Source organism: Thunnus thynnus, chromosome 2 (assembly GCF_963924715.1).
Source record: "Thunnus thynnus chromosome 2, fThuThy2.1, whole genome shotgun sequence".
In the NCBI taxonomy this organism is placed as follows: Eukaryota; Metazoa; Chordata; class Actinopteri; order Scombriformes; family Scombridae; genus Thunnus; species Thunnus thynnus.
The window spans coordinates 25,310,978-25,329,271 of NC_089518.1; the positions used below are offsets into that span (position 1 = coordinate 25,310,978).

At 40.3% G+C, this 18,294-nt stretch overlaps 2 protein-coding genes across 4 annotated transcripts in view; both read left to right on the top strand.

The window, feature by feature from the left end:
- The window catches only part of dock8 (dedicator of cytokinesis 8), a 53,440-nt gene extending 44,666 nt beyond the window's left edge, over positions 1 to 8,774 (top strand). For both annotated transcript variants that reach the window (XM_067612586.1, XM_067612593.1), the window contains 6 exons: positions 420 to 509; positions 1,152 to 1,388; positions 1,492 to 1,635; positions 2,775 to 2,881; positions 5,298 to 5,468; positions 6,909 to 8,774. In XM_067612586.1, coding sequence (XP_067468687.1) covers positions 420 to 509; positions 1,152 to 1,388; positions 1,492 to 1,635; positions 2,775 to 2,881; positions 5,298 to 5,468; positions 6,909 to 6,960 — 801 coding nt within the window. In that variant the 3' untranslated portion in view covers positions 6,961 to 8,774. The remainder of the gene's footprint in view (positions 1 to 419; positions 510 to 1,151; positions 1,389 to 1,491; positions 1,636 to 2,774; positions 2,882 to 5,297; positions 5,469 to 6,908) is intronic.
- Positions 8,775 to 9,589: 815 nt separating this feature from the next.
- aopep (aminopeptidase O (putative)) overlaps positions 9,590 to 18,294 on the top strand; it is an 80,467-nt gene continuing 71,762 nt past the window's right edge. Inside the window, exons 1-6 of one of the 2 annotated variants that reach the window (XM_067612605.1) lie at positions 9,590 to 9,678; positions 11,034 to 11,940; positions 12,221 to 12,390; positions 13,310 to 13,556; positions 14,403 to 14,616; positions 15,121 to 15,245. In XM_067612605.1, coding sequence (XP_067468706.1) covers positions 11,075 to 11,940; positions 12,221 to 12,390; positions 13,310 to 13,556; positions 14,403 to 14,616; positions 15,121 to 15,245 — 1,622 coding nt within the window. In that variant the 5' untranslated portion in view covers positions 9,590 to 9,678; positions 11,034 to 11,074. The other variant, XM_067612615.1, reaches the window with a different exon arrangement.

Genomic DNA, 18,294 nt, shown 5'->3' on the forward strand with positions numbered 1-18,294 from the left:
CATGTTGTGAAACAATGTGTGAGTGTGGTGGGAGTGAAAAGGACTGGCTGGACTGGAAGAGCTTGATAGTGACAGAGAGACTGTGATTGCAGCATAGATGACTGCGAGTAAAACTTAGAATCATCCATCTGTTTTTGATTTTTGTGAGATTTATGAAAATAATATGGCATGAAGAGCAACACAGTGTCAGCTTTTGTCTTGAATCAAAGAAGCCATGAATCCATTGCTAAATGAAATTTTAAACTGTTATTTGATTTTTGGCTTGCACAGTTTAAAAAAAGTAACTTTAACTTCGTGGAATGTTTCATTATTTAATTAATAGGCTTGAATGGCAGTGAAATCTGTATGATCTTTGCATAAAAACTGTGATATACTGTACTGTGAACAGTCTTTTAACTACACATTTTCCCTACTCCTAGAACTTCTACAGTCAGTGTTTTGGAGAAGATACTTTGGTGATGATCAAGGACTCTACACCAGTGAACAGAAAAGAGCTTAACCCCAACAAGGTCGGGCAACTTTTATCACACCACTGATTGTTCCTAAATATCTTTCTCTATTATAATTGAAAAAATATGAATGACCCCACTGGTTAAATTAGAAGATATAGTAAATGTGGGTTGTGTGGAGTAAACACATAAATGTCTAGACATGTAGTTATGAAATGTAAAGAAAAACATGTACAGAAAACATTCATGTATTTCCTAATGTAGACATCATATGTGCAGAACATACTAATTTAGATATATGCAGTATTAAACACTTAAAAAAACTGATTATGTGCAGGGTGCATTTTCATTATTGTCTGCTATATTGCATATATTGAAAAGCTTTTAGGATAAGTAAACAGATTTGTGTGTACACATCATAATTTGTGCCAGCCAAAAATGAATGACAACAGGGTTGTCCTAAAAATAAAAATAAGTCCAGAGGGTAGGATTGCTAAAATCAGTCCAGGACAGTTTGAATAGATGCTGTGTTGATGGCGTCCTCCTTAAGTGCCCATCTTGCCGGTTGAGGCTCCAGGGGAAGGAAGCACTGTACACTCAAAATGAATAAATAGACAACAAACTAAACCACTGATGTTTTTGTCACAGTGAGCTGAGAACCCAGTTATATGAATAAAAAAATAAACCATCACTCCTCTGCAGGCATATATCCAGATCACGTTTGTGGAGCCCTACTTTGATGACTACGAGATGAAAGACCGGCTGACAAACTTTGAGAAGAACTTCAACCTGCGGCGCTTCATGTACACCACGCCCTTCACCAAGAGCGGACGGCCGCGCGGTGAGCTCAACGAGCAGTACAAGAGGAAGACCATCCTCACCACCATGCACGCCTTCCCCTACGTCAAGACTCGCATCAACGTCATCCAGAAAGAGGAGGTAGTTGCTAATCTAGTGGATCCCAAGACGGCTTTTCCACATTTCTCACTTTGTGTGATCACAGCAACACATTTATAACACATTACCTTCCTCTTGTCTCCAGTTTGACCTGACTCCTATTGAGGTGGCCATAGAAGACATGCAGAAGAAGACTAGAGAGCTAGCAGTTGCCACACATAGAGAACAGCCTGATGCTAAAATGTTGCAGATGCTGCTACAAGGTTCTGTGGGAGCCACTGTTAACCAGGTAATGTACAAGCATTGTGCAGATTTTTGTAAAAACTGCTTCTATTTCTACTACTGTATGTCTGTTCATATTAAGGTTGAAATGACGCTTACTTGATGTTTAACCAAATAATGGCTGTTCCCCTAAAATGATTTCACTTTGCATCATAGCCCCGCTTTGTCCCCTGAGTGCTCCTTCTTAATGTGTAGGGAAAACAAAACCAGAATAATTTACCTTTTATTTATCTTATCACATTTACAGTTTCCATTGTAGTCACAGAGTGCAGGTGGGAGACATGACAGTGATCACACATCAAAGCCTTAACCCCATCCATAACCCTAATCCTTCCTTTGCTTTTCCCCTGATTTAGTTAAAACGTCAATTCATGGCCCCTTATCCTTTCATGTCTCTGCTGCACGGCATGCTGAACCGGAGGTCTCTTTGATCTGATAGCTTCCAGGTCCTGCCAGCATGGTGAATGTTAGAGTAAAGATGAAGCTAGCTACAACGTCTCCGCTCCATCCCCCTATGCTTTATCTTCCAGCGTCTAATCTGACAGGTCCCTCGCTCCGACCTGATGGTTGTATACATAACGCTAATGCTCAGCAGCTCCGTAAACATATAACTCTTGACTGTAATCAGTACAGGAGGCTGGGTTTCTGTGTGTGGGTCCACAGCTTAGACCAAGGACTGAGGCCCAGGCCCAATGCGTTTATGATGCTAATCAGAGCTGTTTAACTGTGCCTGTCGTGATGTAGGCGCTGTGCGAGCGTGCTGTGGTTTTATGATGAATATAAGTTAGGATAACAAGATCTCATACTGGGCAAATGGGAGCCAAATGGCGGGTGTACGCGGGGTTAGTGGTGACATTAGCCATGCAGGAGGCTAATCATGGCTCCTTCTCTGATCTGATCTCTTCCTCATGTTCTAGTTCAGCATCTCGGTCCTTGGCCGCATAAGGCATTCACTTAGCAAGTCATTTCCCCCTGTCTGAATGAGGGGCATTCTCATCCCCCCTCTCTTCATACACTTTCAAACACTTCCTCTCTTACCTCCTCTCTTTCCTTCCTCCACTCTGTTTTTGCTTTCTCTTTCTTTGTCTCTCTAACTTTGTCTCTTTGTTTTTGTCCCTTTCCTCCTCTCTCCGCCCCCTGTTGTAGGGCCCGTTGGAAGTGGCCCAGGTCTTCCTGAATGAGATCCCAGCGGACCCGAAACTCTTTCGTCACCACAATAAACTGCGCCTGTGTTTCAAAGAGTTTATAATGAGGTAAGATACCATCAAAGAAACACACTGCACCAAAGTCAGGCAAAAATGAGGAAGAACACTCCAAAAAGGCCAAAAAACAAAAACCTCCATGGTGAGCCATAAACCTGAAGGACTTTTTTTTGAATTTGCATTTCTGCTTCTTCTGCTGAACCGTTGCCAGTCACTGACTTAGTAGGTGGAAATATAGAACAATACTTCAAAGAGATTTCTGTTTAGAAAATGCGTCATCTTTTTGAGACTTGACTGAGAGGGAGTGAAAGTCTTCTCCACGATGCTCTATATAGACACGATTACTGGTGTCAGTGTAGGAAGATTAAAGAGCACCATAGAAAATTGTGACTGATGGAGACTGATATGCTGCTGTTTAAGCAGAGTGTCAGTCAAGAAGTCGAGATAGAAGTGATAATCACCACTAAATTGCATACCAGATGATAATTAAAGAAACCAAACAGGTAGGAGGAATGTGAATTAATATAACCCATTGTGACAGGGGATATTTTTTCATTTCCCATATGACAGTAGAAGATATTTTTCCTCATAATATCACTAAGCTGATTTTCTTTTTGAATTGCAAAGGTTTATTGTTCCCAAGAGTTTCATTATATTTTGTATATTCAGAATATAATTTAAACCATCCTTCCCACAGCAATGTGTCTGAGGATATGGTGATTTTTTTTTTGTGCAGGAGAAGCATGTTGTGTGTGCGGGTGTGTGTACTTCTGCGGGCGTGTGTGTGTATGAGTGTTTGTATGTGTGTGCTTTCATCTCCTAGGCATGTGCCTTTGCCTCCAAAAGGTGGTTTTCATTTTCTAACCCCCATGTCACATTCCAGCTGCCCTGATTGCTACAAGCAGGTTGGCAAATATTTACAGTAATTCCAGAAAGGTTTATTTTCTATCCTAAATCCAGGCGATCTGGCACCGGACCCTTTGTATGCCAATCTTCTTGACAGTGCTATTATAAAAAAAATATCCATTCAGGAAAAACTGTTTTCTACATTGGTCATCTTCTTCTCTGTTGAATTGAATGTCTCCTATTATATGCACTCACCTGCCAGTTTATTAGGTACATCTTAATAAAACTCATGCAGCATAATACAACAGCGCTGCAATTCATCCTACCTTCATGAAGGTTATAATGTTCAATTTTTCTGTTTTAGAGAGGTGTTGATTTATTTTTTTGGTCATTTGGGAGTAGTTTGTGGTGTGATTGACCTGTATTGGGTTATATTGAGAGGTATTTCTAATTTAGTCTACCTTAATTCATATAAATGGGATGGAACTCAAAGTGGATCCCTTTTGTGGAGCAAATGTTCCACTCGATCAACATGTGTTTTAGACTGTCACACTCAGCTATGGTGTCACTTTAGGTAAGTCCCACGTCAACTCGACCCAGCATTCTTCCCCTTTACCCAAATTAGAAATTATCTGGCCCCAGTAACTCACAGTGATAACCATAAGTTTAAAAAAAGTCAAGAAACCTACAAGTGATCCAAGCCAGACATATTTTTTAATGATGAGAGGACTCTCATTTAGTCAATTCGTAAAAAATGAAGATAGTTAAATATTGTAGATATTCATCAGAAGAATTCATTTTCTACATTTCAAACCAAGCCGTCAGATAGCCAGCCTCATATCAGCAGATCTTTTTATGCCTTGGAAAATACTTTACTCTTGGGAATTGTCCTTGATGCTCATTGCTCTGTGTACTTACTGTATACTGTTACACGACAATGCAGTTTCCATATTACCCTCATTAAAAGCTGAGAGATAAACTCAGACATGTGTTTGTAATCATCCCAGTCTCTGTGATTTCCTGCAGACTGGTCTGTATGTCAGCCATTATACATGTTGTAATGGAGGACTGTGGGCAGACCCCATACCTGCACACTGCTCTTGCTGTAGCTCAGAGCTTGTGGTACTTATCATCAGGTATTTTCCTCTTTCCAGCAAATAGGATAGAATAGTTATTCGTTAGTCCTTTGTGATGTGGAGTTTTACCTTTGCGGCTCTGTTGATTGTGTTTGAAAATGGCCTTGTGGGTCATTTACAGTTTAGCTCACATTCTAGTGGAAGTACTTGGAACCATCTAATCGGCATATAGGAGTTTCTTACAGTCAAGTACATTGTTAACTCATTTGGAGTCCAATTTATGTCAAGTTGTTACAGGACATAGTTAGTATGAAACAGTGCAGTGCATTTCTGAAGGCTGGAGGATAGAGAAGGGATTACTGCTAGATTGGTTTGCATAGAATCACTGTTGAAGCTGTTCTTAAGTTTGAGGTTATTACATTGTATAAAAAGGTCAAGGAGTACATTCAGCTCTCTTAAATAATCTCATTCAATGTTGAAGCAATCACATTGTAAAACTGATTCTACCCTTCTCTGCTTTTCTTTCTATCCTATCCTTTCTGCAGATGTGGTGAGGCAGTTGAGAAGAATAAGCACCTGATCGCAGCAGACCAGAAGGAGTACCAGCAGGAGCTGAAGAAGAACTACAACCGTCTGAAAGAGAGCCTGAGGCCCATGCTGGAGAGGAAGATTCCTGAGCTCTATAAACCCATCATCAGGCCTCGCCTAGAGAACAGGTAAACAGACCCACCAAGTCAAACAGCCGATACTGTTTTGACAAGAGAATCTGAGGTGACAAAAAAACACAAAATATTGATCTTTTTATCAGTCTGTATGATTGCTGAACCCAAAGGAAAGTGAGAACAAATTGAACTGAGCAGAGATCCATTCGCACTGTCCGTGTCACCTCTACAAATATTGATAGCTGAACCAGAGCCACGGTACACAACACAGAGCTGAACAATGTCACAAACAAATTGCAATTCATGTATTAATAAAGACTGATTTCTCATTGAGTGCTTGAAAATAAAATGAACTTGAATTAAGATGTATATTAACAATAGGGAAACAACAACTGTTACTGTAACAAAGAAAACATATTTCAAGTCAAAATACATCTAAATATCTGATACAAAATCATCTCATGTACGACTATACAGTAGCCACAGTGTCCCAATTCCATATTAAATACTGACCTTCAGAGTATATTGTTTTTTGCAGTTAGTATTAGAGCTGCAATGATTAGTTGATTAATCAATTAGGTGCAAACTAATAAATTAATTGCCAACTATTTTGATAATCTCAAATGTGAGTATTTTTTGGTTTATTTAGTCCTCTATGATAATAAACTGAATATCTTTGTGTTGTGGACAAACAAGATATTCAAAGACATCACCTTGGGCTCTGGGAAACAGTGCTCAACATTTTTACAATTTTCTGACATTTTATGGACCAAACAACTAATTGATTAATCAGGAAAATAATCAACAGATTAGCACAAAAAATCAATATGCTTTACTGTTTTATACTAACAGGAAATTATGCATTACGAGCGACATGCAAAGGCAATCAAACTGTCTTTAAACTATAAAAATGTAATAGTTACTTTTTCAGATTTCTCATTTGTTCTTTTTGCCTCCGTCCCAACACACACCCCTTTCAACAATATGTTTACACTTTTCCAGCTCCACTGCATTCCCGTTATGCACCGCATTGAGGGATAACAGTGTCAATCAACAGCACACTTGCATGTCAAGTTTTCAAGATTTTTTTTAGTTGCATACTGACTGTTTTGAGTATTATTTGGTGACTTTTCTAGTGTAAACACTGCATACTCAGAACAAAGAATTAGTGTCTAGTATGGATTTTGGACACTCATGTCTCACACTTGGGCCTTGGTGAAGCATCAGGGTAGCCAATGGGTGAGTCAAGTGTGAAAAAATGGCTACCACTTTTGGAAGCTCTGTTGCTCTCTGTTGGAAATTGGTGAAAGTCTTTTTGTCATTCCAGGTTGTAAGGAATGAGTAATGGTTACAAAAATTCCTACTGGAAACATTTATATATCCTTACTCCTACTCCCACCTGCTCTGACCATTCGTTCACCTCCTTATCTTTCCCTGTCTTTTGTTTCTGTCTTTTCCCTTCTTCCCCAATCCACTGTGCTCTCCCTCTCACAGAGAGTCTTTCAAACGTCTGAGTTTCCGCAGAGCTCCGGAGGAAAACTCCTGAGATGCCATTGCTCGTCTGAGAGACAGCGCTACAGAGAGGAAGGGGAGGCTGTCACACAACCAAGAGAGGAAAAGAGGAGATAAGATGAAAAGAGGAGAGAAACAAGGAAGGGAACTATTGGTGATACCCTCGTACTCCTCTGCATGAGAGCAGTACATCGTGTCCACGATGGAGGATTCACACAATCAGTTTCTCAAAAATCCAGCAGTGTTTATAAATGCAGGCTGCTGTATTTCCATTTTTTATGATTTCATGGTTGTTTGTTACAGTAGGCAAAAGGAGGAAACAGGGTGAACACATAAAAATAGGGGGATGGGAATCTCAAGCAAAGTGTAGCTTATTGAGCATTTCACTGTAAAATCTTCAGATGCTTTTGCTCTGTTGATTTCCTTTTTTAGATAACTGCAAGTCTGAATAATGCTGCAAACATTTCCTCTGGGTTGGTTAAGAAGCAGACTAGAGTTCCTCTCTGAGGTTCTTGCTGGCCCAGGGCCTGTATGTGTGCCAATAATGATACTGTCCTGTGTGCATGTAAGTGTAAATGTGTGAATGGATGTGTGTTTATTCAGATAGTGTTTGAAGTAGGATATTTTGGTGCCGTACTGAAGTCACTTTGCACTCAGTGATGATAAATGATTTTGTTATGTGCTAAAGGGCCTCTGAAATTCCACTCTGGGTGTCTATGCATGACATGCCATTCAGAGCAGCAAGAGTGTGGATGGATTTGGGCATTGGAAAAATGGATACAATTTCCTGTGTTGAGTCTTAAGGCCACTCTAGTCTTATTATTGTTAGACACACAGTATCTGGCCATTTAGCTAATAGAAGAGTTTAACTTATTACGAGTTATCTGATGTAATTTCACAGGGGATGGATAGACGTATCCGAGGCTCTAAAACAAATATAGCTTATTTCTAAATCCACATTTTGTATATAGTAAAGGTATTGCATCAGATAATTATAAAAACGTTTACAAAGGTATGAGAAACTATTTTGCAATTTATTTTACGGAAATGTATTTTTAGATAATAGCAATAATGATATGAATTGAAAAAAATAATACAGTAGACAGGATTCAGTGCCTGAGTGTACTGTAACAATCTCAGTGTATGTTCCAGTAGTTTCAGTACCTGTTTGTAAATAGAGCACTTCCTACGATACACACAGTGCCAAATTTGATTTCTTCCTTATTTACTTTGGAACTTAGATCCTTAACCAGAGATGCAATATTTTGGAAAGTCACTCCACACAACCGTGCTTCGCAATGTGAATTATGTTTACTCCACATGTCCGAATACATTCCAGAGGAGAAATTTACTACTGCATTGCAGTGTTAACTAGTAACAACCTGATTTTATTTGACATCCATGAAAAGGCTCATTTCATTGGTGTTATGTTATAGCTCACACTGTATTACAGTGATGTAAATGTGCTTGGTGTTTCAAAAGTGGGAATACATTTTTATCTACATTATTAATACTCACTTTATTGCCCCCCTCCCCGCTGTTTCCAGGCACATTTGTTATTTATGGACTTTTTGTAGAATGGTTAAATAAGATGACAAGTTATACAGATTGGTTATTATTTGTGAGTATTAATTAAAAATGTATACCCAGTTTTGAAACATACAGTATACTGCTGAAAGTTGGTGTAAAAAGACATATTGGTGGCATTCAACCACTGGAAACTGCATTTATGTTTCTTTATCAGTTTCTTTCTATGTTCAGATCTGTTGTGTTTTATTCAATGTTGAATTTTAACTTGTCATGCATACAGTGCTGGTGGAGCATCTGAATAAAATTTAATATAATATGCACATGTGTTACCTCAGTGTTTATTTTTATTTTTAATTTTGAGCTGAGTTGTTATTATGGAAATGTATAAAACATTTTCTGGTACAGGGTACAAATCCACCACACCAGAGTCTGCAACTCAAAAAACAAAACAAAACAAAAAACATACAACAAAACAATATACTTACTTAAAATAACAATTTTTACACAAATAATCAAAAATCAATTTTATAATTATATAGATAGGTCTTTGTTGACTGGAATTTATCCAGTCTTCCAGTCCATTTTAAAAGGGTTTACTGAAGGAGCCTGCACTACATCCCCTGGAACATTAACACAGAAAATGTAGATGTTCACAGAAAATGTCCATGATTTTTTCCCTTTTATTTTACTGAGACATTTTGTTAAAAAAAAACAAAAAAAAAACAAAACTTGCTGGTAATCAGTAGATTATTATACTATTTGCAGATTCTAACCAGATTTAATGTCATGTCTTCATATATTATTATGGTTAACAAATGTGTATGTGTAAATGTGTAAATATTGGTAATATAAATCTTAATAGACCACAAAATACTCACTACTGTACATTCTTATTTATTTATTGTTTATTACATTTATTTATATGTGTATATATATATATATATACATACACACACACACACACATATAGGCTATATATATATAGGTGATTTTTTTGTGATAACAGTTACTGCAGAAAGTTAATCCTTTTTTTTTTTTTTTTATTGACAAATAAAACTCCTTAATACATCCATGACTTCCACACAACAGATTTTTTCCCACAAACTGAACATTCATACAGTGTAGTGTCTATAAAGAAACCGGGAAAGGAAAGAACTACAATCTGCTGCCGTCGCGTCTATTATGACGACATCACTGCGCGACTTCCACTACACGGATACAGGTTTGTTCTTTTTCATTCACAACAGGCGAGTGGTTGTGATGCCCAGTAGTATGTGGACGGAGGGTTTTTTTGACATGTCGATTAATACACCGTTAGCTGGAGTGCAGCTGAGGTTTCTCGCGTCACCGCTGCTGTAGTTTTGACGGTTGAGTCTTGAATAACCCAAATAAAAGACGCTGTAAAGTTAGTCCGAAGTCTCTCGTGTCATACTGTTAGTTAGCCTACAAACTCAACGTACAATGTAGACGTCAACTCAAGATGACTCGTCTCTGTGCTTGTGTTTTATGAGTCACAATGTACTACTGAGCTGTCAGTCACTCGCATTATACAACTTGAGTATGTGTAGGTGTCACTATGATCCATCTCTAAAAGTTTAAATTCTACTTTTCACCCTTTTAACGATATAAATAGTACCATCTAAACGGTCTAACTTTAGCATGCAAAGGCAAGCTCTTATGTGTTGCCTTCAAGGACACTGTAACATGTAACTTAATAACTTTCATCTATCTCTGTACTTCACCAAGCACACAGCAGCTCAATTGCCATCTCTAACATGGAGCCTCACTCTTTTATTATTCCATGCAGGATGCAGAAACGTAGGGACCTTAATCACCAAGCTGATAGGTTCCCGTTTTATACCATGTTAGGAGAATAGTGGTCAATTAGGTTAGAGAGGGATTGTTTTGAGCCCGCCTATGACAGTAATGGGAGATTTGGCTTTTCTGCTTCTTCCCCTGTTGCTGTAGATATTATCCTCTGTTTCTGTGTGCTCATAATCTTATGAATATACTCCTGCAATGAAACCTCTGAGGATTTCCTGCTGTAAATGGTAATTGCACATCCGTCTTGCCAAGCCTGCTTCATGCCCCAAGCAGGCTAAATGGAAAAGATTGTGACTGCAAAAACACCCATATACAGCGGGAGAGCTCCAATATAGGCTTCTGCAGACAGTTAGCTGTTCCCTAGCGCTGTGAGAAGGTGTTTTGCTACTACTACTACCTCATTAACCCAGATAAAAACAGGATTGCAACTCAAGTTTTCCCATTAGGAATCATTTGTGGACTATGTGAGCAGATGGAGTTTGACACTTAAGCTTGAGTTTGATTTGAGTATACAGACCCTGACAGATTTGGCTTCATCACAGTAGACTGGCAGAACACTTAATTCACAGAGCGAAGTAACTACCTCAGCCCACAGGAAGCTATAAGGTATCCACAAATAGTTTTGTCTGAAACTTACATAAACACACACTCATTCAATTCTCCTAAGATAAATAAAAAGTTTGTACCTTGTCTTACAAAAATGTTACCAAAAACCTGAATAAATAAACCCCTGTTTTTGGTCTTGCCCACTAGGTTCAGTCATTCTTTGCTAAATTTGCTAAACACCATTTGATATGGAGCAAGACGGGGACCTAAATCCAGATACAGATGACCTTCCACTTCGCGCCAATACCAACCACATACTAGTCAAGCACTATGTATTAGACCTGACTGTTAATTTTGACAGGAAAGTCATCAGGGGTAGTGTCATTCTGTTCCTGCAACCTTGCTCTGGAGTGATGACTAGGCCTCAAAATGGGATTGAATGTGGAGCTGGAGACGTAGCTGGGACTCAGGAGGTTGAAAAGAGTCAGGATGCATCTTTATGTAGCTTTCAGGAGGTGGATACAATAAAGGATCATGCAAGAGATTTAGATCAGACTAGAGTTGGTACAGCAACTGTGGATCTGGAGGAGCCCACGATAAAAAACAGGGAGGGATTTGGGAATGCTACGACAAGGATGGAGACCGTCTTTGGGACGCAAGCTCAAGCAGAAGCTGAGAATATTCAGTCCTCACGTTGGTGGGAAAACACAAGTGACGGTGATTTCACCTTAGTGTTGGACTGCTGTGACCTCGCTGTATCAAAGGTCGAAGAAGTGGATGTCACCTCTGTGTCAGCCATGTTTAGCCACCTAGCAGAGGTCTCATCTGAGAGGACAGGGGTCTCCTCAGTGAGCCCACAAGCAGCCCTCATTCAGAACATTATTTCCATGCCCTCTATCCAATGGAGGCAGCAGCACCAGCTCTTTTCGCAGTGTAGCCATGCCCCTGCTGTCCAGGATGGCAGCTCCTTGCATTTTCATACAGACCGCTGGAGTCTGCAGGTGAGGAAGAGAGGGGTCTCATCCCCTCAGGAGTTTCCTCGAGTTCTCAGGATCTGCTATGAAACGAGGCCAACTGGAGGCTCCGTGAGGTGGACCAAAGACCAGGACAACAGGTTAGTCACAGGAGAACAGTGGTCTCATGGTATGATTAGAGTCCCCCTTAAAAATTTAAAACTTGCAAGTCACAGCACCGCAGCTCTCATTCCTGCTACTTGAATTACAGCCACTTGTCATGTTAGAATAGAATAATACAGACTCATTAATTCACAGAAACACGCCTGAGGCTATTATACTCAGTGTGTGGATGCTTTACGTGTATCTGTGTGTATTTGGTGGATCCTTTGAGCATTGAAATGAGGGTTGTTTATAGTTTACCATTGTTTACCCTTCCAGGTTGTGTGTTTACACTGCCGGTTCTCCCATCAACAACCGAGCCCTCTTTCCCTGCCAGGAACCGCCTGTTGCCATGTCAACATGGCAAGCAACAGTACGGGCCCCCAGTGAGTGTGTGGTTTTGATGAGTGGGGAGGAGCAGGCTGTACCAATTGAGGATGGGGACACATGTAAGGCATTATTTCATATGCATTTAGTGACAACCGGTACTAAAAAATGGCTAATTATTAATTACATATTTGAGCTGAAATAAAAGTACATTTTACTGAATTGTATGGGACAAGTGTTAGTCTTAAGTATTTAGAGTTGGCATTGAATGCTTGGTCACAGAGGCCTATTTAGCCTTGTTTACTCAGTCAGAAGATGTAAATGGAAAAAAGGGGTTTCTAGAAAAACTTGCAATATATAGAGAGAAAAGTGTAATTTTGTTATTATTGGTACCAGAACCCAAGTATGATATTGGCATCTGTACTAAACTTTTCAAATGATAATTTATTTTTTACTTTTGAAGTAAGTTTGTCTCAGCCTGGTTGCAGGCACCAAATCTCAGATTTTTTTCAATGATTCAGATACTGTAGGTCTGGTTTTGTGCTCATTGATGGCAGTTTCCATGGTTGGAAAAACAACTGAGCCAATCAGACCTCGGTAGGCAGGATCAAGAAAAGAATGACAACATCTGCTGTGTTAGAGCCAGAAAAACAGCAAAAAAAAAGAAGAAATTTGCTACCAAGATGCCAACATGTGTGGATTAAACTTGATTGAAATGAAAAACATTAAGTTAACTGATCCAAGTAACTGGTACTGTAGCTTCATAGCATCACCTGAAAATGACATCGGCAGTCACTTGTCACTTTGGTTTGGTTGGTTTGGATGAAAAAACAACCCCTCCCAAACAAAAACACAATTATAGATATGATATTAGTGAAGTAAAATAAAATGGCAATGCAGTCTGATTATCAGGCCTACTTTTTTCTTCATCTTTCTTTCCATTCTCTCTTTCTGTCATCTAAACTGATTTCCACTTCCCTTCTCCCCTACAGTATGAATTTTTCATCCACTTGTCTCTTACCTCTCTTCTCCTCTCCGTAGGTTTCTTAATCTGGAATTACTACGTCACTATGCCCATGCCTGCATCCACCTTCACCTTGGCAGTGGGCCACTGGCGCCAAGTCACAGCAGAAATTCCCCCAGCGTTGGAAAAAGAGATGAGGGACAGGATGGATTGTGGCAAGAAGCCCAAACTTGGGGCTGGGGAATGGACTGAGGCTGGGCTTGTGTCCTCACTTGGAAGTTCTACCACTGAAGTAGTAAAGGGCTCTACGCTCCAGACTGGCAGGTATTTTATTATTTTTCCTGTGTTCTTTTCTTCTTGTAAGACCTCCTCCTCTCCAGACTGTTATTAACCCAAGTCTGGGCCTTCAACATTCCATGTTGAAACTTTCCTTTCGCCATACCAAAAATGGTGCAGGTGAAGTTAGGGTGATGGATAGGGTGCAGCACTCAATCAGCTTTTTATGACAAGTACATTAAAGCTTATAACATATTACATTGGGTTCAGTGCCCAGCAGAAATGATCTTTGGAGACCAAAATAGTAAAGCTGACATAAATTTTATAGAGGTACAGGATATAAAGTGCAGGCTTGGGCCAGAGAGGGCTGGCTTGCTGTGGGCAGGGCAGAGTTGGGCTGGGGTCCCCTCTCCACTGCCCAGCAGGTTGGCAGGTCTGCCAGTGGTTTCCAGTAATCCTCCTCCTCCTCCCCTCATGGTTTTCCTCCTGCAGCAGTCCACCCGTAGCCTGCTGCAGGCCCCTGGAATCTCCCGCTACAAGGAAGGCCTTTATTTTCAGTGAATGGCTGGAAGGAAACTTGGACGTCGCTCGAAACCCTTGGAACAGTTCTTATACTAAGGATGGAATTGGTGCTGGGTATTGGATTTAGAGTGAATGAGATTGCATGTCGGCACCTCGATATTTTTGGGAACACTGTGGTTTGCTTTTGTGACGTACAGTATATATTCCATATTTCCATTGCTTTTATTTCCATGCTTAGCGCAGACAGACTGGACGCACTACATATTTGGTTCTCTCCCTCTAGTGCAGTATATTCTTTCAAAATGAAAATTTATTAAATTGTCTTTATTAACCTTGAATTAAACTTTTCTTCTCTGAATTAATCTGTTACAGCGGAGACCAGACCACCCGCTCAGACTCTGCATTCTGTTACTCTTCCCTTGAGGATGAGAGGCTCTCTGTAACTGATTATTCAGACATGGTGGATGACAGCATCTCTTGTTCCCATGGCGACTACCCTTGCCGATTTACTGAGCGGTCGGCGGGGTCCCAGCGGGTGATTCCACATCGTGTATTTGCCCCCGTCTCCCTGCTGCAGAAGGCCCAGGTGGAGTTTTTACAATGAGCCACTGAGACTTGAGATAATTATATTTTACATGGTTAGAAAAGACAGTCAGCATCAGTTAATGTTTGTGTCACTATGCCAACGGTTTTCAACTGACATCTCTTGGCAGAATGGTAAAAGCATGAGACTGTATTCCCTTGACAGCCACTTAAAATGTTCCTCATACTCTAAGTGGGAATTTCAATCTGGAATAGCATTTAGAAGTATTAAGTCAAAGGCTTTTGCCAGCTCAGTAAATTCTCAACTGATGAAGCTTCTTGGATGTGTGGCGATACATCTTCCAGAACAAACAGTAAAGAGCAGTTGCTTTTGACTTAATACTTCTAAACATTAAAAAGTATGTGATAGAGCAAATGTTTATACTACTGTTATGCTACTCATTTGTATCAATATACAAAAATCTGATTCAGCTAAAACGTGCAATTTTACATTTGTCATTTGTTTTTTAGTTTGTTAAAAAAGAAACGTATTGCTTTCCTTTTGTAGATTGGAGTCCTCCCATTGTTGCCACGATGTTTGGCAGCAGCCAACTCTGTTCTGGGAGTCCATCCATTTCCTCGCCTTGATGTTCTCATCGTACCAGCGGGGTTCTCCAGTCTGGGCATGGCCAGGTAATGACACCCAGGTTTTTGGAAGAAAGGTGAAGGGTGTATAGTTAAGGAGTAGAGTTAGGAAGTTAGAACAAATTACACAGAGACAGCTACAGTGACCAACAGGCTAATAGGTTAAAAAAAATATACATGAAATCGATAGTTTTGTGAGATAGAGTATTTGGCTGATACTCTAGCCTTTACCCCATGTTGTTTAGTCAGGAAGCGTGTCAGATGTGTTTTTCACACACACGTCACATGCAACAGATAGACTCTCATTGTAATCTATGCAGCTGTCTGTACTGACTCCATGCAGGCTCACGTTTCAGTCGTATCTCACGAGCGTAAGCGCAACCTGAAGCATTTATTTACGCTTCAAGTCTATCTTCCTCCATTTCATGCGTGTCACAACAGTCGTGTACTGGGCTCTGAGCGCTTCCAACACACGGATGACCTGCGCTCAACATTGCACCTGAACGCCTCCCGTGTAGACACATAGATGGAGTACACGCTGCTGCTCTGCTGATGTGCTGCTCATGCTAGGTTTGCTGTCTTGACACAGGGTTACAATCAAGTGTGCAAGGAAGTTGAAGTAAATGATTAATATTTTTCTATGGATTTGTACTCTTCTTGGTTTGCATTTAAAATACAGTACCACTCAAATGTTTGGACACACGTTCTCCCATTCCCTTTAATGAGAAAACATGTCCAAACTTTTGGCTGGTACTGTAGGTGTATGGAGACCATTCTTCAGAAGGGCAATAATCTACAAATTGTAAAGAAAACAACAAGCTTTGCCACAACAAAGCTGCAGCTCTGCCTCTGGTTTGTTTGTTTTCTCTTTTTTTTCAAGTAGAACATTTCTGGGTAGTGTGATTAATGGCATACTTCACATTTCAAATCCCCCTCACCATGTCTAAATCTTCTTTGTGGAAATCTTCCACATTAAAAATGTTTACTGAATTCAATAGTCCAACCGTAACTCCCTCTAAACTCCTTTCTCTTTTTTCCCCCAAACATAACCGCTTTTAACACTGGCCTGTGGGACTTATCATCTGACCTGCTAGCATGTCTGTCATTTCGGTTTTCAATTAGACACTGAATACTGCCACCACTGAAATGGTTTCAGTAACATGAAAAATAATCAAGCAGCACTGCACTGAAGAAAGACAAAATCTAAGCGCATACAAATTTGCAGACAAAGGACCTTTTTCAGCATACTCTGTCTCAGTCTTCTTTCATTGTCCCATCATTAACCCTGGTCATTAGTCTTTCTTTTTCTAGTTCCTTCCTTCCTTCATCCCATTCCCAAAACTCACCACCTTTCCAAACAGCTCTCTCCCCTAACCCCAAACCCAAATTTTATTCCACCAATTTTTTACTGCAGTAATGAATTCCCGCTACATCTTTTAACCTGCTCACAGATTTTTTTTTTCACTTTTACAATTTAGCCATGAATTTGACACTTTGATCCAAAGTTTACACTATATTTTCTCCAGACCTTCTTCCAAACCTAACATGGCTCTTCCTTCTTCTTTCATTCATTTTTCCAACAACGTCAAAGTCCCCCAAACCCTAACCCCTAACCCCAAACCCTGACCCTCCTGATGAGAGAAATGGCTTACCTCTACTCTGGGTACAGCTTAATTGACTCAGCAAGCTAGTCAAAAGTCTGCTGTGTTATATCCTTTTTTTCTCCCTTACCAGCAGTAGTTTCAGGTGGTCTACAGGCTCTCTGGTCCACACTAGACCTGTGTGTATTTATGTATGTATGTTTGTGTGCAGTTTTAGTAGAGGTCTGGGGGTAGGTGTGTGGGCGCAAAGCCGCAGGATGACAGATTCACTGTCTTATGCACTATAGATAATTTTCCTCTATACATTTCTTTGTTCTCCCTTCACCCTTACTGTGCCATCTTCTCTAACGCCTGACACCTTTTCCATAATAAATCCCTTTTTATTACTATACTCTCCCCTGTTTTCTGTCATCCTTCTATCCCAAAAACTGGCAACGGTCTGCTTCTGTTACTTCTTCTTCACCCTTCACTCTTCTTCCTATCATTTCATCCCCTGACTTTCTTTGCCCCCATAATATTCCTCAGTCTTTCAGCCTCCTGTGTTTGATGTCCTTCTCCGTCCTCTCAACTTTTCTGTATGGTTGATCACTCTTCAGTCTGGCCTCTAGCATTCTACTATAGTGACAGTTTCTCTGGAAATCAAGTTTTATATTTTCTCTGCAATATAGTACTTTCAGCTGGCATATGGTATGCTTGTAGATATGACTGAAACTCAGCCGGTAGACATATGAATGAAGTTAAAATTGGAAATTGAAGCAAAATAAAGACCATCAGTGTCTGGCCTTTTTAAAATTGTGTTGATAAAGTAAACTGATTAGGGTGGTCAGTGAACGTTGTCCCACTGTCTGCGGTCTGCAACCACAGTCTCACTTTCTCTCTGTCTGCCTTTCTTTTCTCCCCCAGCGGCCTCCCTGGAGAAAAGTACCCCAGACAGGATATGAGCTCATACCTGAATATGTATTCTGGGTGAATTTCTGACGTTATAGCCAAGTGGTCTCAATCAGAGACATTTTGAAGGACAGACGGTGACAAGAGGGTCACAGTCTGGACCTAATTCTCAACTTTGCATATTTATTACAACAACTGTATCCCAAAACACAGAGTGCTCTTTGATCTACGAAAAATCTTTCCCCTCATCTTGTGAAAATCCTTCTCCGTGCTGTATTTATTTTGAACGGACGTCAAGCGCTAACACAGGGGCTGTTCTGCTGTGGCTGTTGCCTGACGGATGTTTTCTTTTCCTTATGAGGATAGCTCCCAGGCACTTATCCTTCTTGCCCTGGCTGCTTAAACCCCAGTTAGCTGCAGATGACAGAGAAGAGATTTAGGGCCTTCATTAAGCTTCAGACAGCACCTGCACTGACTCCCTATAAAACTCTGCATGGGTCTCAACCCTATGTCATCTCACTGCATCCTCCCCTCAATGCGGGTGGTTCAGTTCTGCATGCCCCCGCACTTAACCACAGGTTTGTGTCATAAGGAAGGCGGGGAGGTCA